Here is a 26,489-nt window from a genome sequence, read left to right as displayed (position 1 = left end):
ATCGAAGACACAGCACAACACCACTCCAAGTGTGCTACAGATGCTGGCCATTAACAGCACAGGAATTAGTTTTAGGAACGTACAAAGGGCCTTATGGTACTAAGCTGTGGAGAGAGAGAAAGGGTGGTATGTACTTAAGGTGAAAATGCAGACAAAACTCAGAAAGTCCTTTTTTATTTGTAGTTTTGTCCACATTACCAAACATTACCATTTGTTCCAAGCTCCGGAATGCGATACATTCTGGAGTTTGGATTCGGTGGGTAAAATGGAAGCTTACAGACTTCTTTTTCTGTTCTTTCTGAGAGGGATCCAATCTGATCCCTCCCAGCCCCATATGGGTCCTAAATCCAAAAGTCCTTTTATCTCTAAGACAAACTCTAATGAAGTAAGTTGTCCTATGCACATTGCTAGGTACATACTACTGACATCATTAACTCTAGTATGTACCCGATAATTGGCGGGATGTATTGCATCGTGGATGCGATACTTAGTACATCATGCCCAAAGTACCAACCAACCAGCTCCTAACTCTCATTTTTCAAACAGAGCCTGTAAAATGGCAGTTAGGAGCTGGTACATTATCTCTCACCATGGCTTAGTACAAAGACCCCAATTGAACTGGGCATGAGATAAAACTGCGGTCGCTGCATTGTAGCACTTCATATATTCAGACACAGTCGCACGCAGATGTATGATTTTTGTACATCAAATTGATCAGTGCAATCTAGCAGGGTCGTTTTATTACTTTAAATTGTTTTATTTATGCAAATAAGACACACATTTTCAGCAAGAAAGACACATTGTGCGGCCGAGACGCCCGGAACCTGGTGTGCAAAAATGGTCTGTTTGGCGCCACTGAATCCACAGTTTATGAGTGAATATCTATAGCCCTGCTTAGTTGAGCCAAGTGTCTGACCAGAGAGTTCTTCTCACAATAGTGGTATCACTAGTGCAACAAAAGTATATTGCAAGGGTCCACTGATCACTTACACTGGCATGTACTTCTGTGTGCCTCAGTCACTAATTAATGAATTAATTTATTTATTTATTACGTTTGTTATATAGGGCAGCTTATTCCATTGCGCTTTACAATTAGAACAACAGTAATAGAACAAAACTGGGTAAAAACAGACATAGAGGTAGGAGGACCCTGCTCGCAAGCTTACAATCAATAGGGAAATAATCATTGATACACAAGGATAGATGCTACCTATTGTATAATGGTCCACCAGATTGCTAGGTTATTAATGGGTTGTATGATGATACCCCGCAATGTTGGCCAAGAGTCAGGAGGGAGTGAGAGTAAAGAAAGACCAGATATGTGATGTTATGTGTACCGTACAGAGAGGATGTAATTAGATAGGGAAGCACTGAAGGTTATATGGGTGGGTCTGGAATGTGATAGGTTTGTCTGAAGAGGTGAGTTTTCAGGGAACGTTTAAACGTTTGGAGACTAAAAGGGAGTCTTATTGTGTGTGGGAGGGCATTCCACAGAGTGGGTGAAGCCCAGATAAAGTCCTGTAGTTTTGAGTGTGAACAAGTAATGCGTGTGGATGAGAGACACAGATCTTGTGCAGAGTGGAGAGGTCGGGTAGGGAGATATTTTGAGATGAGTGAAGAGATGTATGTTGGCTTAGTTTGGTTAATAGCCTTGTATGTAAGTAAAAGTATTTTATATTTAATATGGTAGAATACCTGTAATCAATAGATGGACTGACAGAGCGGATCTGCAGACGATGAACGTCTAGCGAGGAAGATGAGCCTCACAGCTGCATTCAAAATGGATTGTAGTGGTGAGAGCCTATGATCATGATTTGATGCTGGTCAGAGTCCTGTCTGCTCCTGGCCGGTTCCTTCACACTGACAGTGAGTCCTAGCCCCGCTACAGCAACCTCCACTGAACGGATATGCTTTTTCTAGGGGCGGGGGGCCAGTCCCTTACTTTGCCAGGAGCGCTCAGGCCCTTAGATACACCCTGACCCTGAAACGTCTGTGTAATGAGTGTACTCTGTGTGTAGAGGACTGGTCCGCTCTAATAAAGTGCCTTCTTAAATACAGTACTCTTTAAAACATACATATGGAAATACAAATGTGTGATCATTCACCTAGCATTTTTGTGCTATATGGAGCTATGGTAGATGATTGGCGTGACTTACACTTTGCAACACAGAGATTCCTCCTTTTTTCTAAATGTTGCATCTTACTCGCACTGTTGCTACCTATAAAGTCACTTACAGTAATTTTGCTGCAATAGAATTGGTATAAAATTGCAGATTAACTATAGTGGTACGAGGTGCAAGGCATAGAGTAGGTCGCTCATACTGCAACTCTCTTGCTTTTTACCCAGATTAGATCTTTTGCTTTTTACCCAGATTACATTCAGTTATGGGGCAGTTGTCTGAGAGGGCATTTGTCTGAGTTTGGAAACATACGAAGTTAGGAAAATATTAAAATAGAAACAAAAAAGAAATACAGACAGCGCTAGCAGATTTCTTATTAAAATTATTATTTTTTATTTAATATTTTCCTCTATTAATATAGTTAATACAAATCCTTCTCTTACCTCTAAGACTAATTGCATGCAATTACAAAAAAATAAGCTAAAATCATGGCACTGTGTAGATATAAAACAATCATAGCACGTTTAGTACAACCATTCAGTACTCTGCTCTCTAGAGTGACTTCTTTTAACCTTCTTAATACACATACCATACAGCTTGATACAATTGCCTCATACTCTTTCACTTCAATGTTACAAAATCTACCAGCTCCAATCTGATGTTAAATAGCTCTGTTTCGCTCGAGCTGAGAATTAATGCTTTGTTAGTAAATTTGTAGCAAAACAGTAATTGAGAAATCTCTTATTCAGAATAGAACTTAATAATAAAGGTCTTTGCTCCCAAATGTTCACTTGATATACAGATTTTCAATAGCTTTTCCTCCCCCTTGGGATCAACACTGGTTTAGTGCACAGCAGCAGTTGGTTAGTTATTTGTTAATTGATTAAGCATGCATGCATTAAATAACTCGTCTCAAAGCAGCAAAGTTATTAGAGTTTCACAGCAGATTTTTTAAAACATGGCCATGTTATGGATACAGCTTTACCACTATTCCTCCTGGGTTCCGTTCCGTTGTGCTCCCGGCTCTGGTGCCAAAAACCCTTTTATAAGAGCCTTATCCAGAGATCGTTTAAAGTTCTTCCCAATACTGGAGGCAGAAAAGTGGTATGCTGGTCACGGGTAAGTCGGATATGTAGAGGCGCGTTTCACCGCCTATAAGCATCGGCGGCTTCCTCAGTCAGATATCCTGACTGAGGAAGCCACCGATGCTTATAGGCGGTGAAACGCGCCTCTACATATCCGACTTACCCGTGACCAGCATACCCCTTTTCTGTGAACATTTGGGAGCAAAGACATTTATTATTAAGTTCTATTCTGAATAAGAGATTCTCAACAACTGTTTTGCTACAAATTTACTAACAAAGCATTAATTCTCAGCTCGAGTGAAACAGAGCTATTTAACATCAGATTGGAGCTGGTAGATTTTGTAACATTGAAGTGAAACAGTGTGAGGCAATTGTATCAAGCTGTATGTTATGTGTATTAAGAAGGTTAAAAGAAGTCACTCTAGAGATCAGAGTACTGAATGGTTGTACTAAATGTGGTATGATTGTTTTATATCTACACAGTGCCATGATTTTAGCTTAATTTTTTTTAATTGCATGCAATTAGTCTTAGAGGTAAGAGAAGGATTTGTATTAACTATATTAATAGAGGAAAATATTAAATAAAAAATAATAATTTTAATAAGAAATCTGCTAGCGCTGTCTGTATTTCTTTTTTTGTTTCTATTTTAATATTTTCCTAACTTCGTATGTTTCCAAACTCAGACAAATGCCCTCTCAGACAACTGCCCCATAACTGAATGTAATCTGGGTAAAAAGCAAAAGATCTAATCTGGGTAAAAAGCAAAAGAGTTGCAGTATGAGCGACCTACTCTATGCCTTGCACCTCGTACCACTATAGTCAATCTGCAATTTTATACCAATTCTATTGCAGCAAAATTACTGTAAGTGACTTTATAGGTAGCAACAGTGCGAGTAAGATGCAACATTTAGAAAAAAGGAGGAATCTCTGTGTTGGAAAGTGTAAGTCACGCCAATCATCTACCATAGCTCCATATAGCACAAAAATGCTAGGTGAATGATCACACATTTGTACTTCCATATGTATGTTTTAAAGAGTACTGTATTTAAGAAGGCACTTTATTAGAGCGGACCAGTCCTCTACACACAGAGTACACTCATTACACAGACGTTTCAGGGTCAGGGTGTATCTAAGGGACTGGCCCCCCGCCCCTAGAAAAAGCATATTCGTTCAGTGGAGGTTGCTGTAGCGGGGCTAGGACTCACTGTCAGTGTGAAGGAACCGGCCAGGAGCAGACAGGACTCTGACCAGCATCAAATCATGATGGCCCGCCCCCAGCCTTCATTATCAATAGACATCTATTGGCAAGCTAACCTTCTGCCCACCCCAGACTGTGTCATAGATGAGGCAGGCAGAAGGTTAGCTAACCAAAATAGTTCAGTTGGTAGAGGAGGGTGGGTGGGGGAATTATGACTGGGCGCTGGTCGATATCCTCTCTTCTCAGACATAACTATTTGATTCCACTCTCCAGCAATGTGTGGCACCGTCCACCCCTTGCTCTGTTGGCGAAGAGGTAGATCGGCCCCTCCTTAGGAATCGGCAACATCACAAGAGACCTTCTTTATAGTCCCAAGATACCAGTCCTTGGTAAATGGTTCATCCACAGAACACAGTACTGGTCCAGCCCACAATTTGGATGCTTTAAATGTGTGTAGGTTAAAGGTTCATATGACATCTCTAATGGGTGTTTTATACGTATTTCTCCTCATTATCAATCAAGTGCCTTTGCCTATATCACTGCGGGAATCTACAGACAAATAGTGAGTTGGTATAATAGAATATATGCATTAATGGGAATAATGTTTTATACAATAACTGCTATATTTTTCCTGTTTTTCCTAAGAAATTGAAGGAGGTTGCATTTCCAAGGACAGATGACCTTAAGAAAGACCTACTCAAGAAATATAGTCTAGAATATCAAGAATACTTGAAAGGCATAGTAAGTTGTACCGGATTGTTTTCTGTCTTTATAGGCGTTTTGTAGGTTTTGGGAAAGAAAGTGTCATAACTGTATGGGCACTGATATTTTTTATTTTTATATTTTAATCCTGTAATTTTATTGGCATTTCTACAAGAAAATTCATAGCAAAAACAGCAAAAAACCCCACAAAAAAACAGAAAGGTTTGTTATAATAGATCCACAATGTCTAGAAACATATGGTCGACAGGGTGAAACGGTCGACATGATAGTGGTGTACACACAAATTGTCGACACACACTTTTTGGTTTTTTTTTAGGCCACTTCTTGTATATTCTGTTATGTAACCACCATCAGTACAAATATACACGCTTGTCACGCTTCGGGCAAGGTGGCTCGCTGCACTCGCCACCGGTTACTATTCCCCATAGATGTCCATGTGGATAATAAATCAAGCAAATGTCAGTATAACATGTGAAAACCCCCCAAAAAACATGACTACCTTTGTCACGTCGACCCTTTAAACCTGTCGACTATTTGTACTTGTCGGCCTAATTTGTGTCGACCTATGGACTATACTGTACCTAGACATTGTAGATCTATCGTCCCGACGCCAGACAGAAAAAGAGAAGTCATAAACAGACCCACACGCATCAAGCTTAAGACCCATAGAAAGCATTCAGTATCACATGTAAGTAGATCAGTGATTCCATGGCGTGCAGGGCCAGGCCCTTAAAACATAAACAAGAAAGTAAATACATACATAGGAGGAGCTGTACTAAGAGAGAGTGAAAGTGAAGACAAAGTACCAAACAATCAGCTCCTGACTGACATTTTCTAAACACCATCTGTAACATGGCAGTTAGGAGCTGATAGGCTGGTACTTTATCAGTCTCTTAGGCTCCGTACATCTCCCCCCTATAAACATTTACAGGTGGGGATAGATTCAGTTGTCAATGATCCTGTACTGCAGAGTCACTGAAGGGGAAAGGGAGACAGGGGGTCTGAACACTGGTGACATGGAGTGTGCTAGAGAGGAGAACAAGAGGGAGGAGGGACCTGGCTGTAAGAGCTTACATACAGTACTAAGGAGAATTGGAGAACAATTGGCAGATGATGTGGGAACAATGTATTGAGGAGCAGAAGAGCAGAGGATCAAGTTATGAGAAGGGCTTTAATATAAAGGTATGTTTTTTAAGTGTGTGTTAAAAGTTGGGAAGACCGGTACAGTCTGACTAAGCAAGAAAGTGAGTTCCAGCTGTGAGAAAAAGTGACCAGGGTGAAAGCGAGGATCAGAGTCAGAGAGGTCAGGATGAAGTGTGGACTGAGATGAGGTTATAGATTTAGAGAGGGAGGAGTGGTTTAAGGCTTAGAGGTGTGACGATGATGAGTTTAAATTGGATCCTAGGAGGGACAGGGAGCAAGTGAAGCAGGGTGAAGAGAGGGGAGGCAGGTGCTGTACAGCAGGAGAGGAAAATATGATGAGGAGCAATGTTAAGAATAGAATGAAGTGAGGAGAAGAGAAACATAATGAGGCCAGAGAGGAGGAGGTTACAGTAGTCTATTACCCCTTTTTCACTACCTTAAAAAACCCAGGTAATTGCTGTGTCTACCTGGAACTCAGTGGAAATGGCTCCCGGGTACTGAGCAGGGTTTTTAGCAGGTAAAACCCAGGAAATATGGTGACAACTCTTAGCGCTCCTAAGAACAGAATTTTGGTGACTGCCTTCAAATGACAAAGAAAAGAATACCACCGTTCTTTCAGACGACTTCAAAAGACACAATATGTCAAATGAGAGTGGCGCTCCATTCTGTTCGTTATGTTCCTCAAAAAGAAAAAGAAAAAGTTAAACCGATCATGGCGTAATATATTCTATATATGCAATTTCACCTTTAGTGATAGGAGGTTTTCAAAAACGTGATGTATAATATATCCCTCCACAAAATAATTTCTTAGATGAAAAACAGGGCACCTTCCAACCTGATTTATGAGGTTACTTAATTAATTAACCACAAAATAAAAATAACATCTTAAAAATCTCTCCCATGGATCCTCATTTTCAGTTGAAAGCACCTTTTGGTAGTGTAATTACCTCCAGTAAATCCCCAAAACAGGGGTTCGTGCACACAAATACCCAGAGTGGAGAAATAGACAATGTGAGCTTCTTCACACCCGTGGAGATCACCTTATGGTAATATAATTACCTATGTACACCCCTCAACAAATGAGGTCTATGCATATGGATATTTCACCAAGCAGAGGCAGATCACATGGAACTTCTTTAAGAGCAGATTCCTTTATTAAACTCCTCCAGAAAGTGGCATGTAAAAAAGGGCATACTCAACATAGCATAATACTGTTATAATGAAGGTATCCACATAAAAAGACCGACAAATTAAAATTACATTTAAAAAGGGGGATTCTAGTGAGCCAAAACGCCTACCAGATGGCAAATGTTCAGTGCACAAAAGTAAAACTGAAAGTCCTCTTAGATTCCCTGTTACTCCTTGCGGTAATTCAGTAGTGGTCACCGATGGTAGGTCCGTTCGGTTCTCAAGAAATCCCCGCCGTCAGTTACGCGTTTCGGTTTCCCTTCCTCAGGCTTCCGGTGTCTGTCTAGTTCCAAAGAATCCATTTTTATAAGGCCCAGTAGTTAACAAATTAATAACAGATCCGACACAGGTGTCCGTGGAATGCACGTCGCGCCCCACGGGTTTCTGGAAGACCCTTACTTCCGCTTTCATCATATCCCTTTTAGTACGTGGAACGCACCATGCGCTCCACGCGCCCACCAGCGCCGGCACGTCAATATATCTCCTCCTTCAGTCATGGATGTAATATGTCAAAAAACAATCAAAAATAGAAAAAACAAAGATATCAATAGCATATATGAGAAATCCTTACATCTATTGAACGCAAAGATGCGCTACATGGGCTTCCGGTCAGACGGCATTTCCGCCTTCCTTACTCACCCATGGAACGCATTTTGCGCTTCATATATCTACAATCACTGCACTTCCTCCTCCAGTAGTAACTATATTGCATTAAAGAGATCATAATTTCCCACCAGATTTTATTTTCTCTGATAAGAGAATTTTCCAATGTATCCAAAACAGAGTCTAAATCTTCATCTTTTACATCAATACTAGAACTATCATTTAAAAAGATAGATCTAAATAAATTTTAGGGGAATATCTCCTCGATCGTCCATCCTTTATTTACAGGAAGGCACCATCAATGAGGGACAAAGTGGTTAAGAGCGCCATTTATGAAGATAAGAGGGGCAGCTCTAGAAATATGGGATTCCATAGATGTGGAAACTGTTTGCCTTGTAGAGTAACTTACAAAAATAATAGGAAATTGACTGAATTTGAACATAATGAAAAGAAATATAGAATAAAACAATTTTTGACTTGTGACTCAAAAAAACGTTATTTATGTTATCAAATGTATGTGTGGCCTCCTATACGTGGGAAAGACTTCCAGACCGTTGAAAAAACGTATATCAGAGCACATATAAAATATAAGAAAAGGTCTGATAACCCATTCCCTGTCCTGCCACTTTAAAGAGAAACATAAATGTGATGAACAAAATATTCTATCATTCTGGGCAATTGAACAGATTACCCCAAATTGGAGGTCTAGGGATTTAGAAATTGTTCTATCAAAAACAGAAATGAAGTGGGCATTCAACCTGGGAACTCTGCTCCCAAAGGGATTGAATGCGGACTTCGAAATAAAATGTTTCTTGGAAAATAAGAATTAAATATATAATGATTATTTGTATTCCCTCTAGATGATCTCTTTAATGCAATATAGTTACTACTGGAGGAGGAAGTGCAGTGATTGTAGATATATGAAGCGCAAAATGCGTTCCATGGGTGAGTAAGGAAGGCGGAAATGCCGTCTGACCGGAAGCCCATGTAGCGCATCTTTGCGTTCAATAGATGTAAAGATTTCTCATATATGCTATTGATATCTTTGTTTTTTCTATTTTTGATTGTCTTTTGACATTACATCCATGACTGAAGGAGGATATATATTGACGTGCCGGCGCTGGTGGGCGTGTGGAGCGCATGGTGCGTTCCACGTACTAAAAGGGATATGATGAAAGCGGAAGTAAGGTTCTTCCAGAAACCCGTGGGGCGCGACGTGCGTTCCACGGACACCTGTGTCGGATCTGTTATTAATTTGTTAACTACTGGGCCTTATAAAATGGATTCTTTGGAACTAGACAGACACCGGAAGCCTGAGGAAGGGAAACCGAAACGCGTAGCTGACGGCGGGGATTTCTTGAGAACCGAACGGACCTACCATCGGTGAGCACTACTGAATTACCGCAAGGAGTAACACGGAATCTAAGAGGACTTTGTTTTACTTTTGTGCACTGAACATTTGCCATCTGGTAGGCGTTTTGGCTCACTAGAATCCCCCTTTTTAAATGTAATTTTAATTTGTCTGTCTTTTTATGTGGATACCTTCATTAAAACAGTATTATGCTATGTTGAGTATCCCCTTTTTTACATGCCACTTTCTGGAGGAGTTTAATAAAGGAATCTGCTTTTAAAGAAGTTCCGTGTGATCTGCCTCTGCTTGGTGAAATATCCATATGCATAGACCTCATTTGTTGAGGGGTGTACATAGGTAATTATATTACCATAAGGTGATCTCCACGGGTGTGAAGAAGCTCACATTGTCTATTTCTCCACTCTGGGTATTTGTGTGCACGAACCCCTGTTTTGGGGATTTACTGGAGGTAATTACACTACCAAAAGGTGCTTTCAACTGAAAATGAGGATCCATGGGAGAGATTTTTAAGATGTTATTTTTATTTTGTGGTTAATTAATTTGGTAACCTCATAAATCAGGTTGGAAGGTGCCCTGTTTTTCATCTAAGAAATTATTTTGTGGAGGGATATATTATACATCACGTTTTTGAAAACCTCCTATCACTAAAGGTGAAATTGCATATATAGAATATATTACGCCATGATCTGTTTAACTTTTTCTTTTTGAGGAACATAACGAACAGAAAGGAGCGCCACTCTCATTTGACATATTGTGTCTTTTGAAAACCCAGGAACACTGCAGTGGGTCGAGATTTTTGACCCGGGCAATTGCAAAAGCCACTGATTTGTCCCTCCAGTGCGCTGGCTGCCGGAGATGTGCTGGGAGAGGCAGTTTATGTGCGCACACAGACGAGCAGGCATGGAAGGAGAGCTGTGCGCATAGAGAGAGCCTGGAAGGAGAGCTGGGTGCACACAGACTGGGCACAGAGCGGGTCTGGAAGGAGAGCTGGGTGCACACAGACTGGGCACAGAGCGGGTCTGGAAGGAGAGCTGGGTGCACACAGACTGGGCACAGAGCGGGTCTGGAAGGAGAGCTGGGTGCACACAGACTGGGCACAGAGCGGGTCTGGAAGGAGAGCTGGGTGCATACAGACTGGGCACAGAGCGGGTCTGGAAGGAGAGCTGGCCGCTGGGCTCATAGAGGTCCTGGAAGGAGAGCTGGGTGCTGGTCACTGGACACAGAGTTGTCCTTATATTTGTGGGCCTGAATAAAGGCCATTTTAATGACATCGACAGATTTTGCTGTGCTTACCCAGGGTCAGTGGAAACGGAGACAACCCGGGAAAAACCCGGGACGATGGTGCAGTGGAAATGGGATAAAAGACAGGTACAACCCATCAAAATGTCGGGTAAAAAATCCCGGAATAGACCCAGGATTTTGGTGGAAAAGGGGTATAAGAGGTCAGGGATAAGACTCTAAATGAGTGTTTTGGTGGTGAAGTTGAGGATGACACTGAGGCAGGCAGCAAACTTGGGAGACAGAGGAGAGGGCGATGTTGCCAACAGAGACAAAGAGGGGGAGAGGTGATGGATCCTGGAATGCATTTTGACTTGACCATGTTGCATTTCATCCAAACACCTCTAAATCAGACACCCACAGCATATGTTAATGTATATATTGTTAAGGTCACAATTTTGTTATTGACCTTTGTCTTCTGCATGCTCCCAAATTATAGCCAATCAGATTCTTTGAATGCTCACAGCAGCAAGGTTTATTTGAGGAGGTGAGTGAACTGTTCTTGTGTGACTGAGGACAGAGCTGCATGTGATAGGAAGAGAATGGGGGAGGCCACACACAATTACATATTGAAAGTAGTAATTTGACGCTCCCGTTAAACTGACTTAGGAAGATTATGGTGGGAAAACTATCTTTAGAATAAACATAATTGATAGACATAAACATAATTGATAAACATAGAGTAAACATAATTGATTCAACGAACACTTACATTTTATCCTTTAGAACAAACGCAAAGCAGAATGTCTGAAGAAAATGGAGCAGCAACAGCTCATAGAGGCAGAAAAGAAGCGCGTGGCACAACTACGGCAGCAGCAAATAGAGACTGAACAATTCAGCTTTTTTGAGGACCAGCTCCGGAAACAGGACCTGGTCCGAGACAAGCATAAAAATACAGATATCACTAAGAATAAGGTCTCTGAGCAGACTGATGGCAGCATAACGTCTTGTTTTCCCTCTTCTAAGCCCCAGTCTGTGACCAATGCGCTTTCTGGACCAGCCGGAAAGAACGATGCAGCCATGTGTGCTGGACAGTCTCCTCCTGTGAATAGGGTCTTAAAGCCAGCAGCAACTCTAAGTGCCGTACAAAGTAAGTGCTTGCTAACCAAGACTCTGCTAATCTGAATTGTCAGCGTGGCTATCTGTGTGTACAAGTACAAATTCTGCACAATCCTCTCGTACATGTGCTGAGAGAACCCGATGGTGTAAGATACCAAAGATGTCTGAGGTTCTCTAAAGCTACCTAAATAGCCTCTAAAACCCTAAAGGTCAGAATACAATTTCTAGAATATAAAGGTCAGCTAAACCGAAATTACAACTTGCCCTGATAATTATGTATTTAAATTCATAGACTCATTATCTTGCATGACGGAAGATGACTTCCATTGGCCAAAGGCTGGATCTTGCCCACTTTGTCCACCTTTGGATAACAGACAGTGCTGCCACCCTGCACTGGATATTGCAGCATGTGTGTCCAGCTTTAACCCCTTTTTTGCAGGAGATGACAACTTGTATTAAACGGTTCTGCAAATATACTGTATATGGGATGTTTAAGTACTGGTAAGTTTACCATATCCGTCAGGTCTATATAAGAAAACCTGTATCATAAGAGCACGTCTATAGTTTCTGTAGGCTTTTTGTGTTGGTTTATTAAATCTGTCTTTGTGTCTTGTGCTTTTAACATAAAAATGAAATTCCTTAGTGATTCCAAGATGAAAGCATTTATTATAGCCAAAATTCACTTCTCCAATGTAATCTTGTAACAATAGAGAAAATCGGGCGCACCTTTATAATTCTAGTAATATAGTCACTTTTGTTAAAATATGTTAGCTGCTCCTATGAGACAATCTGGATGTCAAATAGATAAACCAGTACATTTGTTAATCTCATATAAGGTAGCAAAGAAGGAGCGCCTATAGTGTAAAAATAAATAAATTATTTTTTATCACATATAAGGAATAATATATACATACATATATATATATATATATATATATATATATTCACATTAAGTACAAATACACATAAAATAGGCAGTTGCACACCTGCAAACACTTCAGTTACTGCCCAAGAAGGCCCATGGTTGTGTGTTGCCAGCTCTACCCTGTACACAACAGCAATCTTTGAATACACACAGTAGTAGGCTTGTGCTGTAAGGATTTTCAGGGCTTTTTGCACAAGTGCAGTGTCAAATCGCTCAACTGTGCAAACATGGACACTGTGTCTGCCTCGGAATCAGGCCCAACGTTCTAATTTATTCATTCTAGTGACCCCATTTCATGTTAGCAGTTGAAGTTTCAAAGATTTGGGTGTGAGAGGGATATTCAAAACTCATTACATTGATGCTCTGATGGTCACTACATTTAGTGCAATATATTCTGGATCCAGACACTAAATGCCGGGTGCTGCACAATGACATTCTCGTGCAGCACCCTGCTCCTGTCACTGAAACGGAGCTGGCAGTGCAGGCAGCGTCTCCAGGGGCAGCCCAGTATTTCCTCCGTTCCCTAATGCTGGGCACGTCCCTGGAGTGATATAGACGAGGGCTTCCCATGAGACCGCTCCCCCATATGAAGTAAATGGAGGCTTCCCACTAGGCCATGCCCCCTTCCCACAAGATTACGCCCCCTTTTTGGGCAGTATACCACACTTGGGGTGGGATTTAAATGTTTTATTGCCCCCGATCTCCCGTCTAAAGTGACGGGAGATCGCGGGGCGATATTCTAATGACCCCCGTTATCGCACTGATCGCGCCCATAAGAGACGGGTTTAGCCGTGTAAAGCAACTAAACCCGACTAAAGACATGGGCGCGATAGTGAAAAGTCCCGTTTGGGTGTCCAACCTGGTCCCTTTTCGTTAATTTCAGCTCACCACCCCCAGGGGCTGAAATACTGATATCGCACTCATCGGCAGCAACATTTGAACACTGCCGGCGGGCGCGATGGGGGCGACTGAAGATTTGAATCCCGCCCTTGATGTCACCATCCTCTCCTGGCTGGAACCACATCGTGTGTGTGTGTTGATCAGTTGTGTAACTTTTTTACTTAAATGCCAATTATCTTTGTCAGATGAAATTGTGGAAGGCCTTCGATTGGTTGTTCTGCCCAAAGATCTTTCTCACAAATTTCTGCAACTGGCGGATGCAAACACAACTAGGGGGATTGAAACATGTGGGATTCTTTGTGGCAAACTGGTAAGAGTGTATTTCTTTTTTATTTCTTCCTATGTGTGTGTGTGTGTGTGTGTGTGTATGTGTGTGTATATATATATATATATATATATATATATATATATATAATATATATATAAAATAAAAAACAAAAAAACAGTTTCCCAAGTGCGCTAAATAAGACTGTATCTACAATGATTCTTCCAGTGTTGTTTCCATAAGTCAGAATTTAATACTGGAGAAGATTTGTATCTGGGAACCTCACCAAGATGGTCACCCAAACAAGAGGCCCAAGGCCAATTAGTAAAAAATTGTTTTAATAACACTTGTTAAAACAAATACAGTTTTCACATAAAATTCCTCATATAGTGTTCACAAAGATGTGTTTAAATGATGACAATAAAGGATAACCAGTATGTTCGTTGTGTGGTCTTTAACTCTAGATACTCCCTCACCTTTTTCAAGGTGCGAGCTTAAGAGGGAGTATCTTCACAAACTATGCTGGAAACTCCTGACTATGCTGGAAACTCCTGAATCTTATCTACTTCATCAGGGGTAACTTGTTTGGGGATGAATAAAAAGAATGAATTTAGTTTATAAGGACTGACCATATAAACTCTGCCACTTCCATTCACAGCCAGAATCTTTCAGGATCCATTCTGTGAGTTTTACTGAGGTTTTCATTGCATTGTGATTGTCAAATCAGCTTTATACTTTTTGAAGTATTTTTTCCTAGAGGCATTCTATATACGGGCTAATACCTGAATCAGAAATAGTCCTGATTGTAAGATCTGGATATCTTATTCAGGCAGTGCGTCAAAATCTGACTGCCAGTATTTTTAAAGGGAACCTCAATCAATAGTCACTATAAGGAGCTCCACAAAGGAGTCTCGAATAATTATCTTTAAGGCAGAATTTTATATCTAGGACCATTAGGATTCCTAAAAGGAACCACCAAGAAAGCTCCTATCAGGAGCGAACTTAAGAGAATCCTTTTTTATCACTATACCAGTGGTTCCCAAACTTTTTTGAATCACGGCGCCCTAGAGTATCAGAATTTTTATCACGGCACCCCTAGTCCAAAAGTTTCTAATTGGGAAATTTATAAAAAATATGAAATTAAGTAAATTATGTTTGTCATACTTAGGTTCAGTTATGTGGTGAGGGACAAGATTTGCTTCTGTTTGTACACATATTTTATGACTGCCAGCCACAAGTACTAGTTTTTCCTATTACATGGATAATAAATATTTTGAATTGGTTCTGGACCACCAATCCGAGGCACCCCTGCAAGTGTCCCGCGGCACCCCAGGGTGCCACGGCACACAGTTTGGGAACCACTGCACTATACCCAAGGTAGTGATTCTCCACACACAAATCTATTAATGGCAAATAAGCCTGTTTTATATATTTGGTAGGTACCTTTTTTCAAAATTCTCATACCATTTATATTCTTTGCTCTTCAAGTTTTGGACATCAGTCCTTATAAACTAAATTCATTCTTTTTATTCATCCCCAAACAAGTTACCCCTGATGAAGTCGATAAGACGAAACGCGTTGGGTTTGTCAGTCAGGAGTTTCCAGCATAGTTTGTGAAGATACTCCCTCTTAAGCTCGCACCTTGAAAAAGGTGAGGGAGTATCTACAGTTAAAGACCACACAACGAACATACTGGTTATCCTTTATTGTCATCATTTTAAACACATCTTTGTGAACACTATATGAGGAATTTTATGTGAAAACTGTATTTGTTTTAACATATGTTATTAAAACAATTTTTTACTAATTGGCCTTGGGCCTCTTGTTTGGGTGACCATCTTGGTGAGGGGTGTCCGTTACAGGTTCCCAGATACAAATCTTCTCCAGTATTAAATTCTGACTTATGGAAACAACACTGGAAGAATCATTGTAGATACAGTCTTATTTAGCGCACTTGGGAAACTGTTTTTTATTCTGTATGCTATTGAGGTCCTCCAACAGGGACCTCTCCCGTTGTGCTGCTCTGAACTTGGCGCAAGATAAAGATACTGTTGTGTTTCATATATATATATATATATATATATATATATATATATGTATGTGTGTATATATATATATATATATATACACACAGCTCAAAAAAATAAAGGGAACACTAAAATTACACATCCTAGATCTGAATGAATGAAATATTCTTATTGAATACTTTGTTCTTTACATAGTTGAATGTGCTGACAACAAAATCACACAAAAATTATCAATGGAAATCAAATTTATTAACCCATGGAGGTCTAGATTTGGTGTCGCACTCAAAATCAAAGTGGAAAAACACACTACAGGCTGATCCAACTTTGATGTAATGTCCTTAAAACAATTCAAAATGAGGCTCAATAGTGTGTGTGGCCTCCACGTGCCTGTATGACCTCCCTACAACCCACACAAGTGGCTCAGGTAGTGCAGCTCATCCAGGATGGCACATCAATGCGAGCTGTGGCAATAAGGTTTGCTGTGTCTGTCAGCGTAGTGTCCAGAGCATGGAGGCGCTACCAGGAGATAGGCCAGTACATCAGGAGATGTGGAGGAGGCCATAGGAGGGCAACAACCCAGTAGCAGGACCGCTACCTCCGCCTTTGTGCAAGAAGGAACAGGAGGAGCACTGCCAGAGCCCTGCAAAATAACCTCCAGCAAGCCACAAATGTGCATGTGTCTACTCAAACGATCAGAAACAGACTCCATAAGGGTGGTATAAGGGCCCAACGTCCACAGATGGGGGTTGTGCTTACAGCCCAACACCGTGCAGGACGTTTGGCATTTGCCAGAGAACACCAAGATTGGCAAATTCACCACTGGCACCCTGTGCTCTTCAGATGAAAGCAGGTTCTCACTGAGCACATGTGACAGACGTGACAGAGTCTGGAGACACCAAGGAGAACATTCTGCTGCCTGCAACATCCTCCAGCATGACCGGTTTGGCAGTGGGTCAGTAATGGTGTGGTTTGGCATTTTTTTTGGGGGGGGCGCACAGCCATCCATGTACTCGCCAGAGGTAGCCTGACTGCCATTAGGTACAGAGATGAGATCCTCAGACCCCTTGTGAGACCATATGCTAGTGCGGTTGGCCCTGGGTTCCTCCTAAAGCAAGACAATGCTAGACCTCAAGTGGCTGGAGTGTGTCAGCAGTTCCTGCAAGATGAAGGCATTGATGCTATGGACTGGCCTACCCATTCCCCAGACCTGAATCCAATTGAGCACATCTGGGACATCATGTCTCGCATCATCCACCAACACCACGTTGCACCACAGACTGTCCAGGAGTTGGCGGATGCTTTAGTCCAGGTCTGGGAGGAGATCCCTCAGGAGACCATCCGCCACCTCATCAGGAGCATGCCCAGGCATTGTAGGGTGGTCATACAGGCACGTGGTGGCCACACACACTACTGAGCCTCATTTTGACTTGTTTTAAGGACATTACATCAAAGTTGGATCAGCCTGTAGTGTGTTTTTCCACTTTAATTTTGAGTGTGACACCAAATCCAGACCTCCATGGGTTAATAAATTTGATTTCCATTGATAATTTTTGTGTGATTTTGTTGTCAGCACATTCAACTATGTAAAGAACAAAGTATGTAATAAGAATATTTCATGCATTCAGATCTAGGATGTGTTATTTTAGTGTTCCCTTTATTTTTTTGAGTAGTGTATATTTATATATATATATATATATTTTTTTTTTTTTTAACTATTGCAGATCTTGAATTAATGATTTAATGTATACTATCTAGCAGCCGTCAAAGGGTTTACACGTACACATGCCAGCTTTCTATAAGAGTATAAAGTATACAATTTTATGAATGTCGTTACGTTTAATATGGAAGGTATATTTCTGCTACTAAAATTCTTATCTGTAAACATGCAGTTACAAAATAAAAATGCTTAATAGACATTTTATACATCAGCAATCATTTTTCTATCATTTTTTACTTCAGAGTAGAAAAGTGTGACTTTCACCCCAATCTAGAAACAAGTCCCAAATCCTAAATTCTAGAAGCCTATTTTTGGAGTCTGATTTGTAAAGGGCTCAGATCTTAGTGTATACTCTCCACACTGTAGACTGATGCTGAACATGACATAACTAGTTCTTTATGTTTGGACCATGATCTTTACATCACAGAATATTAATCTCTCCAGATCCAGTATACATGTCTGGCCTCATATGACAGGTCTTATTATACCTGTACTGAATGTGCATTTTTATGTCTGTGTCATGAAGGACTCAACTTCTTATGAAGATTGAATAGGTTTACTCCTCTTATCTGTTTCGTTTCTAAACCAAGTCTTGGCTTGTGTGTGTGTCAGGAATTTATAATAATGGATACAGCTCTCCATTGCTGTTAAATGAGTACCACAAATAGCACTAGGACACTCTGTCATTGTCATTTGACCACAGAGCCTTTTACCAAGTCTTCACTGTATCATATAAAGGATGTCTGGTGATCCTGAGTCTCTGGCTGGAGCCAGAATGGTTTGTTGTAGTTTTCGGTTTCTTAGTTCTGAGACAGAAATGCTTGCTGAGATACTTTAACACTTAGATATTTGTTACCCTTTTTAAAACAAAGTATGGAGGAGACTTATCAAAGCTTGGAGAGTGATACAGTACTAACCAATCCGCTTCTAACTGCCATTTTACAGGAGCTGATTGGTTGGTAGTTTATCTCTTTATACATAATTTATCTCAAAGCTTTGATAAATCTCCCTAAGCATTGTTCTCTAACCTGTTTGGAATGCTCATGTACACTGTTTTGTTGAGAAGACTGGTTTATCAATAGTTGGAATAGGCTTCAGTAATAATTTTACTGCTTTAAGAAGGTTCAAGAGGTGGCTTTGTTGACTGAGCATGTCTGTTGTCAGATGGGCTGACACCGTTTTCTGTTTCAAACCTACCATTGGGGCGGATGTATTAACCTGGAGAAGGCATAAGGAAGTGATAAACCAGTGATAAGTGCAAGGTGATATATGCACCAGCCAATCAGCTCCAACATGTAAATTAACAGTTAGGACCTGATTGGCTGGTGTGTTTATCACCTTGCACTGGTTCATTACTTCCTTATGTCGTCTCTAGGCTTAAAATGTTCTCTAACAAAAAAACCCCATGTGTATGTATATATAATAGTCTGCACTATTGGTGTTTATCTACATATACTGTAAATGGCATCATATGAAGAAATACATTTATCCTAATACTTACACTGGCTTATAATAAACTTTAAAACATGTATGCCAGACTGCCAGTGGATAATGCGGAAAGTGAACAGCAAGTCTCCGCCACTATTACCATAACTTAGTAACTTTAGTATGCTTATTAGCCAAGAACTACCCTTTAGAGTCAGTAATGGGGTAATAGTCACCGCTGATCTGTAACCTGGCATGTGAGTGAGCACAATAGATGGACTTGCCTGAAACTGAACATATCCAGTAAATACATTTCTGTATAGTTCGATGTGCTGTAAAATACATTTTGTTATGTTTCGTAGACCCATGATGAATTCACCATTACACACGTTATTGTACCAAAGCAGTCTGCAGGGCCAGACTACTGCGACATGGAGAATGTGGAAGAATTATTTAATGTGCAAGACCAGCACAATCTTCTAACCTTGGGCTGGATCCATGTAAGTGAACACTGATAGTATTGTCTGATATTGGCTATGTGAAGCTCGCCAGACTTGCATTCATACTGGACAGATGCTAGGCTGTTCAAGCCTTCGGAGACCAGGGGCACCCCCCCCCCTCCCCCCCCCATGTCTGTATTTTTTTACATAAACAAATTTGTTGCAGTTTTTCCAATGAGCACCTCACTTCCCCTATATATTCCCTATAGTGCGACCCCCAATATGCTCTTTTTTTTGCCACCCCCAAACTCAGGGGCATATTTATTAAGCCTGGTGAAGTGATGAAGTGGAAGGTGATAAAGCACCAGCCAGTTATCTCCTAGCCAGAGGTGTAGCTAGGTGACATGGTGCCTGGAGCATGGGTATGTTTTTGCACCCCCCTCTTATGTTACACCTGAAAAGAAAAAAATATAACATAATCCTAAATTGAGTGCATTCTGTTGTATTATTCTAAGCAGCACTACTGGTGTCTTGAATAAAATACACTTCTAGGCACAAGTCAAACTGGCAACGTCTCATTGCCCTTTAATAGTGTGGCCCTTTAATAGCGTCGGGTAACCTAAGTGTATTTTATTCAAGACGCCAGGAGTGCTGCTTATTTGGACATGCTGGGAAATTTGTATGCGGGCAGTCTAGGTTGCTGCATGATTGCTCCCTAGACTGACCTCCATACAAAAGATAAGAACCTTTCCATGCACCTTACATTTTAAACCTGTTTAAAAAAAAAAAAAAAAAAAAAAAAATTTCCTTTTTTATTATTTTTTTTTTATCAGAATTGTGTACCATTCAGGTGTTTTAACATATATTTTGTCCATGTCTTTAGAAATCTATGTCTCCATGTAGAATAAATCTATTTTTTTTTAATATGAAAATTGAAGATTTTAACTCTATTCTAGTTCCTTTATACCTGACACCGTTGGTCGCGGATGCCCATATTGCTATACATATATATATATGTATATACATATAGATACATACATATATATATATATATATATATATATATATATATATATATATATATATATATAAAATGTGTGTGTGTAAAAAAGAAGTAATGAAAAAAATAATAATAATATAAATATATATATATATATATATATATATATTAGTGATGTGCACCAGACATTTTTCGGGTTTGGTGTTTTGGTTTTGGATTCGGTTCCGCGCCCGTGTTTTGGATTCGGACGCGTTTTGGCAAAACCTCCCTGAAAATTTTTTGTCTGATTCGGGTGTTTTTTTTTTACAAAAAACCCTCAAAAACAGCTTAAATCATAGAATTTGGGGGTCATTTTGATTCCATAGTATTATTAACCTCAATATCCATAATTTCCACTCATTTCCAATCTATTCTGAACACCTCACAATATTATTTTTAGTCCTAAAATTTGCACCGAGGTCGCTGGATGACTAAGCTACGCGACCCAAGTGGCCGACACAAACACCTGGCCCATCTAGGAGTGGCACTGCAGTGTCAGACAGGATGGCAGATGTAAAAAATAGCCCCCAAACAGCACAACATGATGCAAAGAAAAAAAGAGGTGCAATGAAGTAGCTGTTGTGACTAAGCTAAGCGACCCAAGTGGCCGACACAAACACCTGGCCCATCTTGGAGTGGCACTGCAGTTTTCTATCGAGAGGATGAGTGCTTCCATCCTCATGTGAATCTGAACCACTAGCCATGAACATAGGCCAGGGCCTCAGCCGTTCCTTGCCACTCCGTGTTGTAAATGGCATATTGGCAAGTTTACGCTTCTCATCAGACGCTTTTAATTTTGATTTTTGGGTCATTTTACTGAACTTTTGTTTTTTGGATTTTACATGCTCTCTACTATGACATTGGGCATCGGCCTTGGCAGACGACGTTGATGGCATTTCAACGTCTCGGCCATGACTAGTGGCAGCAGCTTCAGCACGAGGTTGAAGTGGATCTTGATCTTTCCCTATTTTACCCTCCACATTTTTGTTCTCCATTTTTTAATGTGTGGAATTTTATGCCAGTAATATATCAATAGCAATGGCCTACTGTACTGCTATATATTATATACTGGTGGTCAGCAAAATTATGCACTGTCCTCCTACTATATATACTGCGCAAAACTTAAATGCACCACAGGTATGGATGGATAGTAAACTTGACGACACAGAGGTAGGTAGAGCAGTGGACTACTGTACCGTACTGCTATGTATTATATACTGGTGGTCAGCAAAATTATGCACTGTCCTCCTACTATATAAACTGCGCACAACAACTAAAATGCACCACATGTATGGATGGATAGTATACTTGACGACACAGAGGTAGGGTAGAGCAGTGGACTACTGTACCGTACTGCTATATATTATATACTGGTGGTCAGCAAAATTATGCACTGTCCTCCTACTACTGCACACAACAACTAAAATGCACCACAGGTATGGATGGCTAGTATACTTGATGACACAGAGGTAGGTAGAGCAGTGGACTACTGTACCGTACTGCTATATATTATATACTGGTGGTCAGCAAAATTATGCACTGTCCTCCTACTACTGCGCACAACAACTAAAATGCACCACAGGTATGGATGGATAGTATACTTAACGACACAGGGGTAGGTAGAGCAGTGGCCTACTGTACCATACTGCTATATATTATATACTGGTGGTCAGCAAAATTATGCACTGTCCTACTATATACTGGGCAAAACTTAAATGCACCACAGGTATGGATGGATAGTATACTTGACGACACAGAGGTAGGTAGAGCAGTGGACTACTGTACCGTACTGCTATATATTATATACTGGTGGTAAGCAAAATTATGCACTGTCGTCCTACTATATATACTGCGCACAACAACTAAAATTCACCACAGGTATGGATGGATAGTATACTTGACGACACATAGGTAGGTAGAGCAGTGGACTACTGTACCGTATTGCTATATATTATATACTGGTGGACAGCAAAATTATGCACTGTCCTCCTACTACTGCGCACAACAACTAAAATGCACCACAGGTATGGATGGATAGTATACTTGACGACACAGAGGTAGGTAGAGCAGTGGACTACTGTACCGTACTGCTATGTATTATATACTGGTGGTCAGCAAAATTATGCACTGTCCTCCTACTACTGCGCACAACAACTAAAATGCACCACAGTTATGGATGGATAGTATACTTGACGACACAGAGGTAGGTAGAGCAGTGGACTACTGTACCGTACTGATATAATACTGGTGGTCACTGGTCAGCAAAATTATGCACTGTCCTCCTACAATATACTACAATGCAGCACAGATATGGAGCGTTTTTCAGGCAGAGAACGTAGATATTTTCAGCACACTGAGCACAGATATTTGCAGCACACTGAGCACAGATATTTGCAGCACACTGAACACAACTGAGAGAATGCTGCACACGTCCTTTCCCTATCATCTCCAATGCACGAGTGAAAATAGCGGCGATGCGTGGCTCCTTATATAGAATACGAATCTCGCGAGAATCCGACAGCGGGATGATGACGTTCGGGCGCGCTCGGGTTAACCGAGCAAGGCGGGAAGATTCGAGTCTGCCTCGGAACCGTGTAAAATGGGTGAAGTTCGGGGGGGTTCGGACTCCGAGGAACCGAACCCGCTCATCACATATATATACAGTCAGGTCCATAAATATTGGGACATCGACACAATTCTCATATTTTGGGCTCTTTACACCACCACAATGGATTTAAAATGAAACAAACAAAATGTGCTTTAACTGCAGACTTTCCACTTTAATTTGAGGGTATTTACATCCAAGTCAGGTGAACGGTGTAGGAGTTTCTACATGTGCCTCCAACTTTTTAAGGGACCAAAAGTAATGGGAAAAACTTTCACTTTTTAATATTTTGTTGCAAATCCTTTGCAGTCAATTACAGCCTGAAGTCTGGAACGCATAGACATCATCAGACATGGGTTTCATCCCTGGTGATGCTCTGCCAGGTCTCTACTGCAAATGTCTTCAGTTCCTGCTTGTTCTTGGGGCATTTTTCCTTCAGTTTTGTCTTCATCAAGTGAAATGCATGCTCAATCGGATTCAGGTTAGATGATTGACTTGGCCATTGCATAACATTCCACTTATTTGCCTTAAAAAACTCTTTGGTTGCTTTTGCAGTATGCTTCGGGTCATTGTCCATCTGCACTGTGAACTGCCGTCCAATGAGTTCTGAAGCATTTGACTGAATATGAGCAGATAATATTGCCCGAAACACTTCAGACTTCATCCTGCTGCTTTTGTCAGCAGTCACATTATCAATAAATACAAGGGAACCAGTTCCATATGCAGCCATACATGCCCACGCCAAGGATACCGACTCTATACAGTAGACGGTGATGGGGATGTGCTTAGGGGTGCAGCATCCCTTGCAAGGGGGGTGCAGCTCATGATTGAGGCCATTAGAGGAGTATTAAACATTACTGACACACCACCTGAGCAGGTTGAGGAGGCTTACTTCACAGACAATAAGAAAGGCTCGCTAACCTTCCCTGCGTCTAAAGAATTAAACGCTCTATTTCAAAAATCCTGGGAAACCACAGAGAAAAAATTCCAGATTCCCAAGAGGGTTCTGGTTGCTTTTCCCTTCCCTGAGGAAGATAGAAAAAAAATGGGAAAACCCGCCCATAGTTGACGCATCTGTTTCCAGGCTGTCAAAATAGCTGGTGTTACCTGGTTATGGATCTCCCGCATTAAAAGAACCGGCTGATCGTAAAATTAACACTACGCTCAAATCCATATACACTGCTTCAGGGGTGGCGTTAAGGCCTACTATTGCCTGTGCATGGATTTCTACAGCTATAGTAAAATGGTCAGGCACGTTACTAGAAGACTTAGATACAATGGATAGAAGTGACATTGAACTGTTTTTACGTAACATACAGGATTCTGCGGGTTTCATGGTGGAGTCCATGAAGGACCTGGGTACGCGGAATGCAAGAATATCTTCCATGTCGGTCTCAGCTCGCAGGGGACTCTGGCTACGCCAATGATTTGCAGATTCGGAATCCAGGAGAAGAGCCCTTCACAGGTCAGGCTCTATTTGGGGAAGCGTTGGATGCGTGGATTTCCACGGCTATCGTGGGTAAGTCACCTTTTCTTCCCTCAGCTTTTCCTTCTACGAAGAAATCCATTTCTTCCTCGACATCGCAGTCCTTTCGGTCCGCTAAGATGAAAAAGTCCAAGCCTCCTACCAATTTTTTTTTGAGGAGGCCGGGCAAAATTTAAGAAGCCTGCTCTTGCAGGCTCCCAGGACCAGAAGCCTGCTTTTGGTTCCTCAAAATCCTCAGCATGATGGTGGACCACACAGCCTGGAGAACGGGTTGGTGGGTGCGAGACTCAGACGTTTCAGCCACATCTGGGTGTCGTCCAGCCTGGATCCCTGGGTACAGGATATTGTGTCCCAGGGGTACAGGCTGGAGTTTCAGGAACTCCCGCCTCACCGATTCTTCAAATCAGCCTTGCCAGCTTTACTGACAGACAGGGCTATCCTACAGGAAGCCATCAAAAAATTGGAAAAGTTAGAGGTCATTGTTCCAGTTCCACCTCATACGCAACACATGGGTTACTATTCAAACCTTTTCGTGGTACCAAAACCGGATGGGTCGGTCAGACCAATTTTGATCTTGAAATCGATAAACCCTTATTTGAGGGAGTTCAAATTCAAAATGGAGTCTCTGAGGGCGGTGAACTCAGGTCTGGAGGAGGGAGAGTGTCTGGTATCCCTGGATATCAAGGATGCGTACCTCCACATCCCAATTTGGCCACCACACCAGGCTTATCTCAGATTTGCACTGTTAGACCGTCACTATCAGTTTCAGGCACTGCTATTCGGGCTCTCCACAGCACCGAGGGTGTTCACCAAGGTGATGGCAGAGATGATGGTTCTCCTCCGCAGACAGTGAGTGAACATAATTCCATATCTGGACAATCTGCTGATAAAGGCATCGTTCAGTGAGGGGTTGTTGCAGTCCACTGCTCTCACGACTCGTCTGCTCAGGGAACGTGGTTGGATCCTGAACCTTCCAAAGTCACATTTGGAACCGACGGGGAGATTTTCTTTCCTGGGGATAATCCTCGACACAGAAGTGCAGAGCGTTTTTCTACCGGTGGAGAAAGCGTTGGTGATCCAGTCGATGGTCCGGGATGTCTTGAAGCCTGCCCAGGTATCGGTTTATCAGTACATTCGCCTTCTGGGAAAGATGGTTGCCTCCTACGAGGCTCCACAGTACAGCAGATTTCATGCTCGATCCTTCCAACTGGACCTCCTAGACAAGTGGTCGGGTTCTCATCTACATATGCACCAGAGGATTTGTCTGTCGCTGAAAGCAAGGATTTCACTCCTCTGGTGGCTGCAAATGCCTCGCCTTCTGGAGGGCCGCAGGTTCGGGATTCAGGACTGGATCCTTCTAACCACGGATGCAAGTCTCAGGGGATGGGGCGCAGTCACTCAAGGGAAACATACTAAGGAAGGTGGTCAAGTCTGGAATCCAGTCTTCCAATAAACATTCTGGAGCCAAGAGCCGTGTACAGCGGTCTTCACCTAGCGGCACATCTTCTGCGAGATCGGGACATTCAAGTACAGTCGGACAATGTAACGACGGTGGCCTACATAAACCAACAGGGCAGAACGAAAAGCAGAGCTGCAATGTCGGAGGTAACAAGAATCATCCTCTGGGCAGAAAAGCACGCGTTCGCGCTGTCAGCCATTTTCATTCCAGGAGTGGACAACTGGGAAGCAGACTTCCTAAGCAGACACGATCTCCATCCAGGAGAGTGGGGCCTCCATCCGGAGGTGTTCACGAAGGTGACAAATCTTTGGGGTGTACCTCAAATAGACATGATGGCCTCCCGTCTCAACAAGAAGTTTCGGAGGTATTGTTCCAGGTCAGAGACCCGCAAGCAGTGGCGGTGGACGCCCTGGTGACTCTGGGTGTTCCAG

The 26,489-nt window shown here is 41.6% G+C and overlaps 1 protein-coding gene across 4 annotated transcripts in view; it reads left to right on the top strand.

Moving 5' to 3' along the window:
- The window catches only part of STAMBPL1 (STAM binding protein like 1), a 217,025-nt gene that overhangs the window by 164,158 nt on the left and 26,378 nt on the right, over positions 1-26,489 (top strand). For all 4 annotated transcript variants that reach the window (XM_063961699.1, XM_063961698.1, XM_063961696.1 and 1 more), the window contains exons 5-8: positions 5,050-5,145; positions 11,438-11,801; positions 13,781-13,905; positions 19,392-19,529. In XM_063961699.1, coding sequence (XP_063817769.1) covers positions 5,050-5,145; positions 11,438-11,801; positions 13,781-13,905; positions 19,392-19,529 — 723 coding nt within the window. The remainder of the gene's footprint in view (positions 1-5,049; positions 5,146-11,437; positions 11,802-13,780; positions 13,906-19,391; positions 19,530-26,489) is intronic.

This window comes from Pseudophryne corroboree, chromosome 3, assembly GCF_028390025.1.
Source record: "Pseudophryne corroboree isolate aPseCor3 chromosome 3, aPseCor3.hap2, whole genome shotgun sequence".
Classification (NCBI taxonomy): Eukaryota; Metazoa; Chordata; class Amphibia; order Anura; family Myobatrachidae; genus Pseudophryne; species Pseudophryne corroboree.
This window is presented reverse-complemented; position numbering and strand designations above follow the sequence as displayed.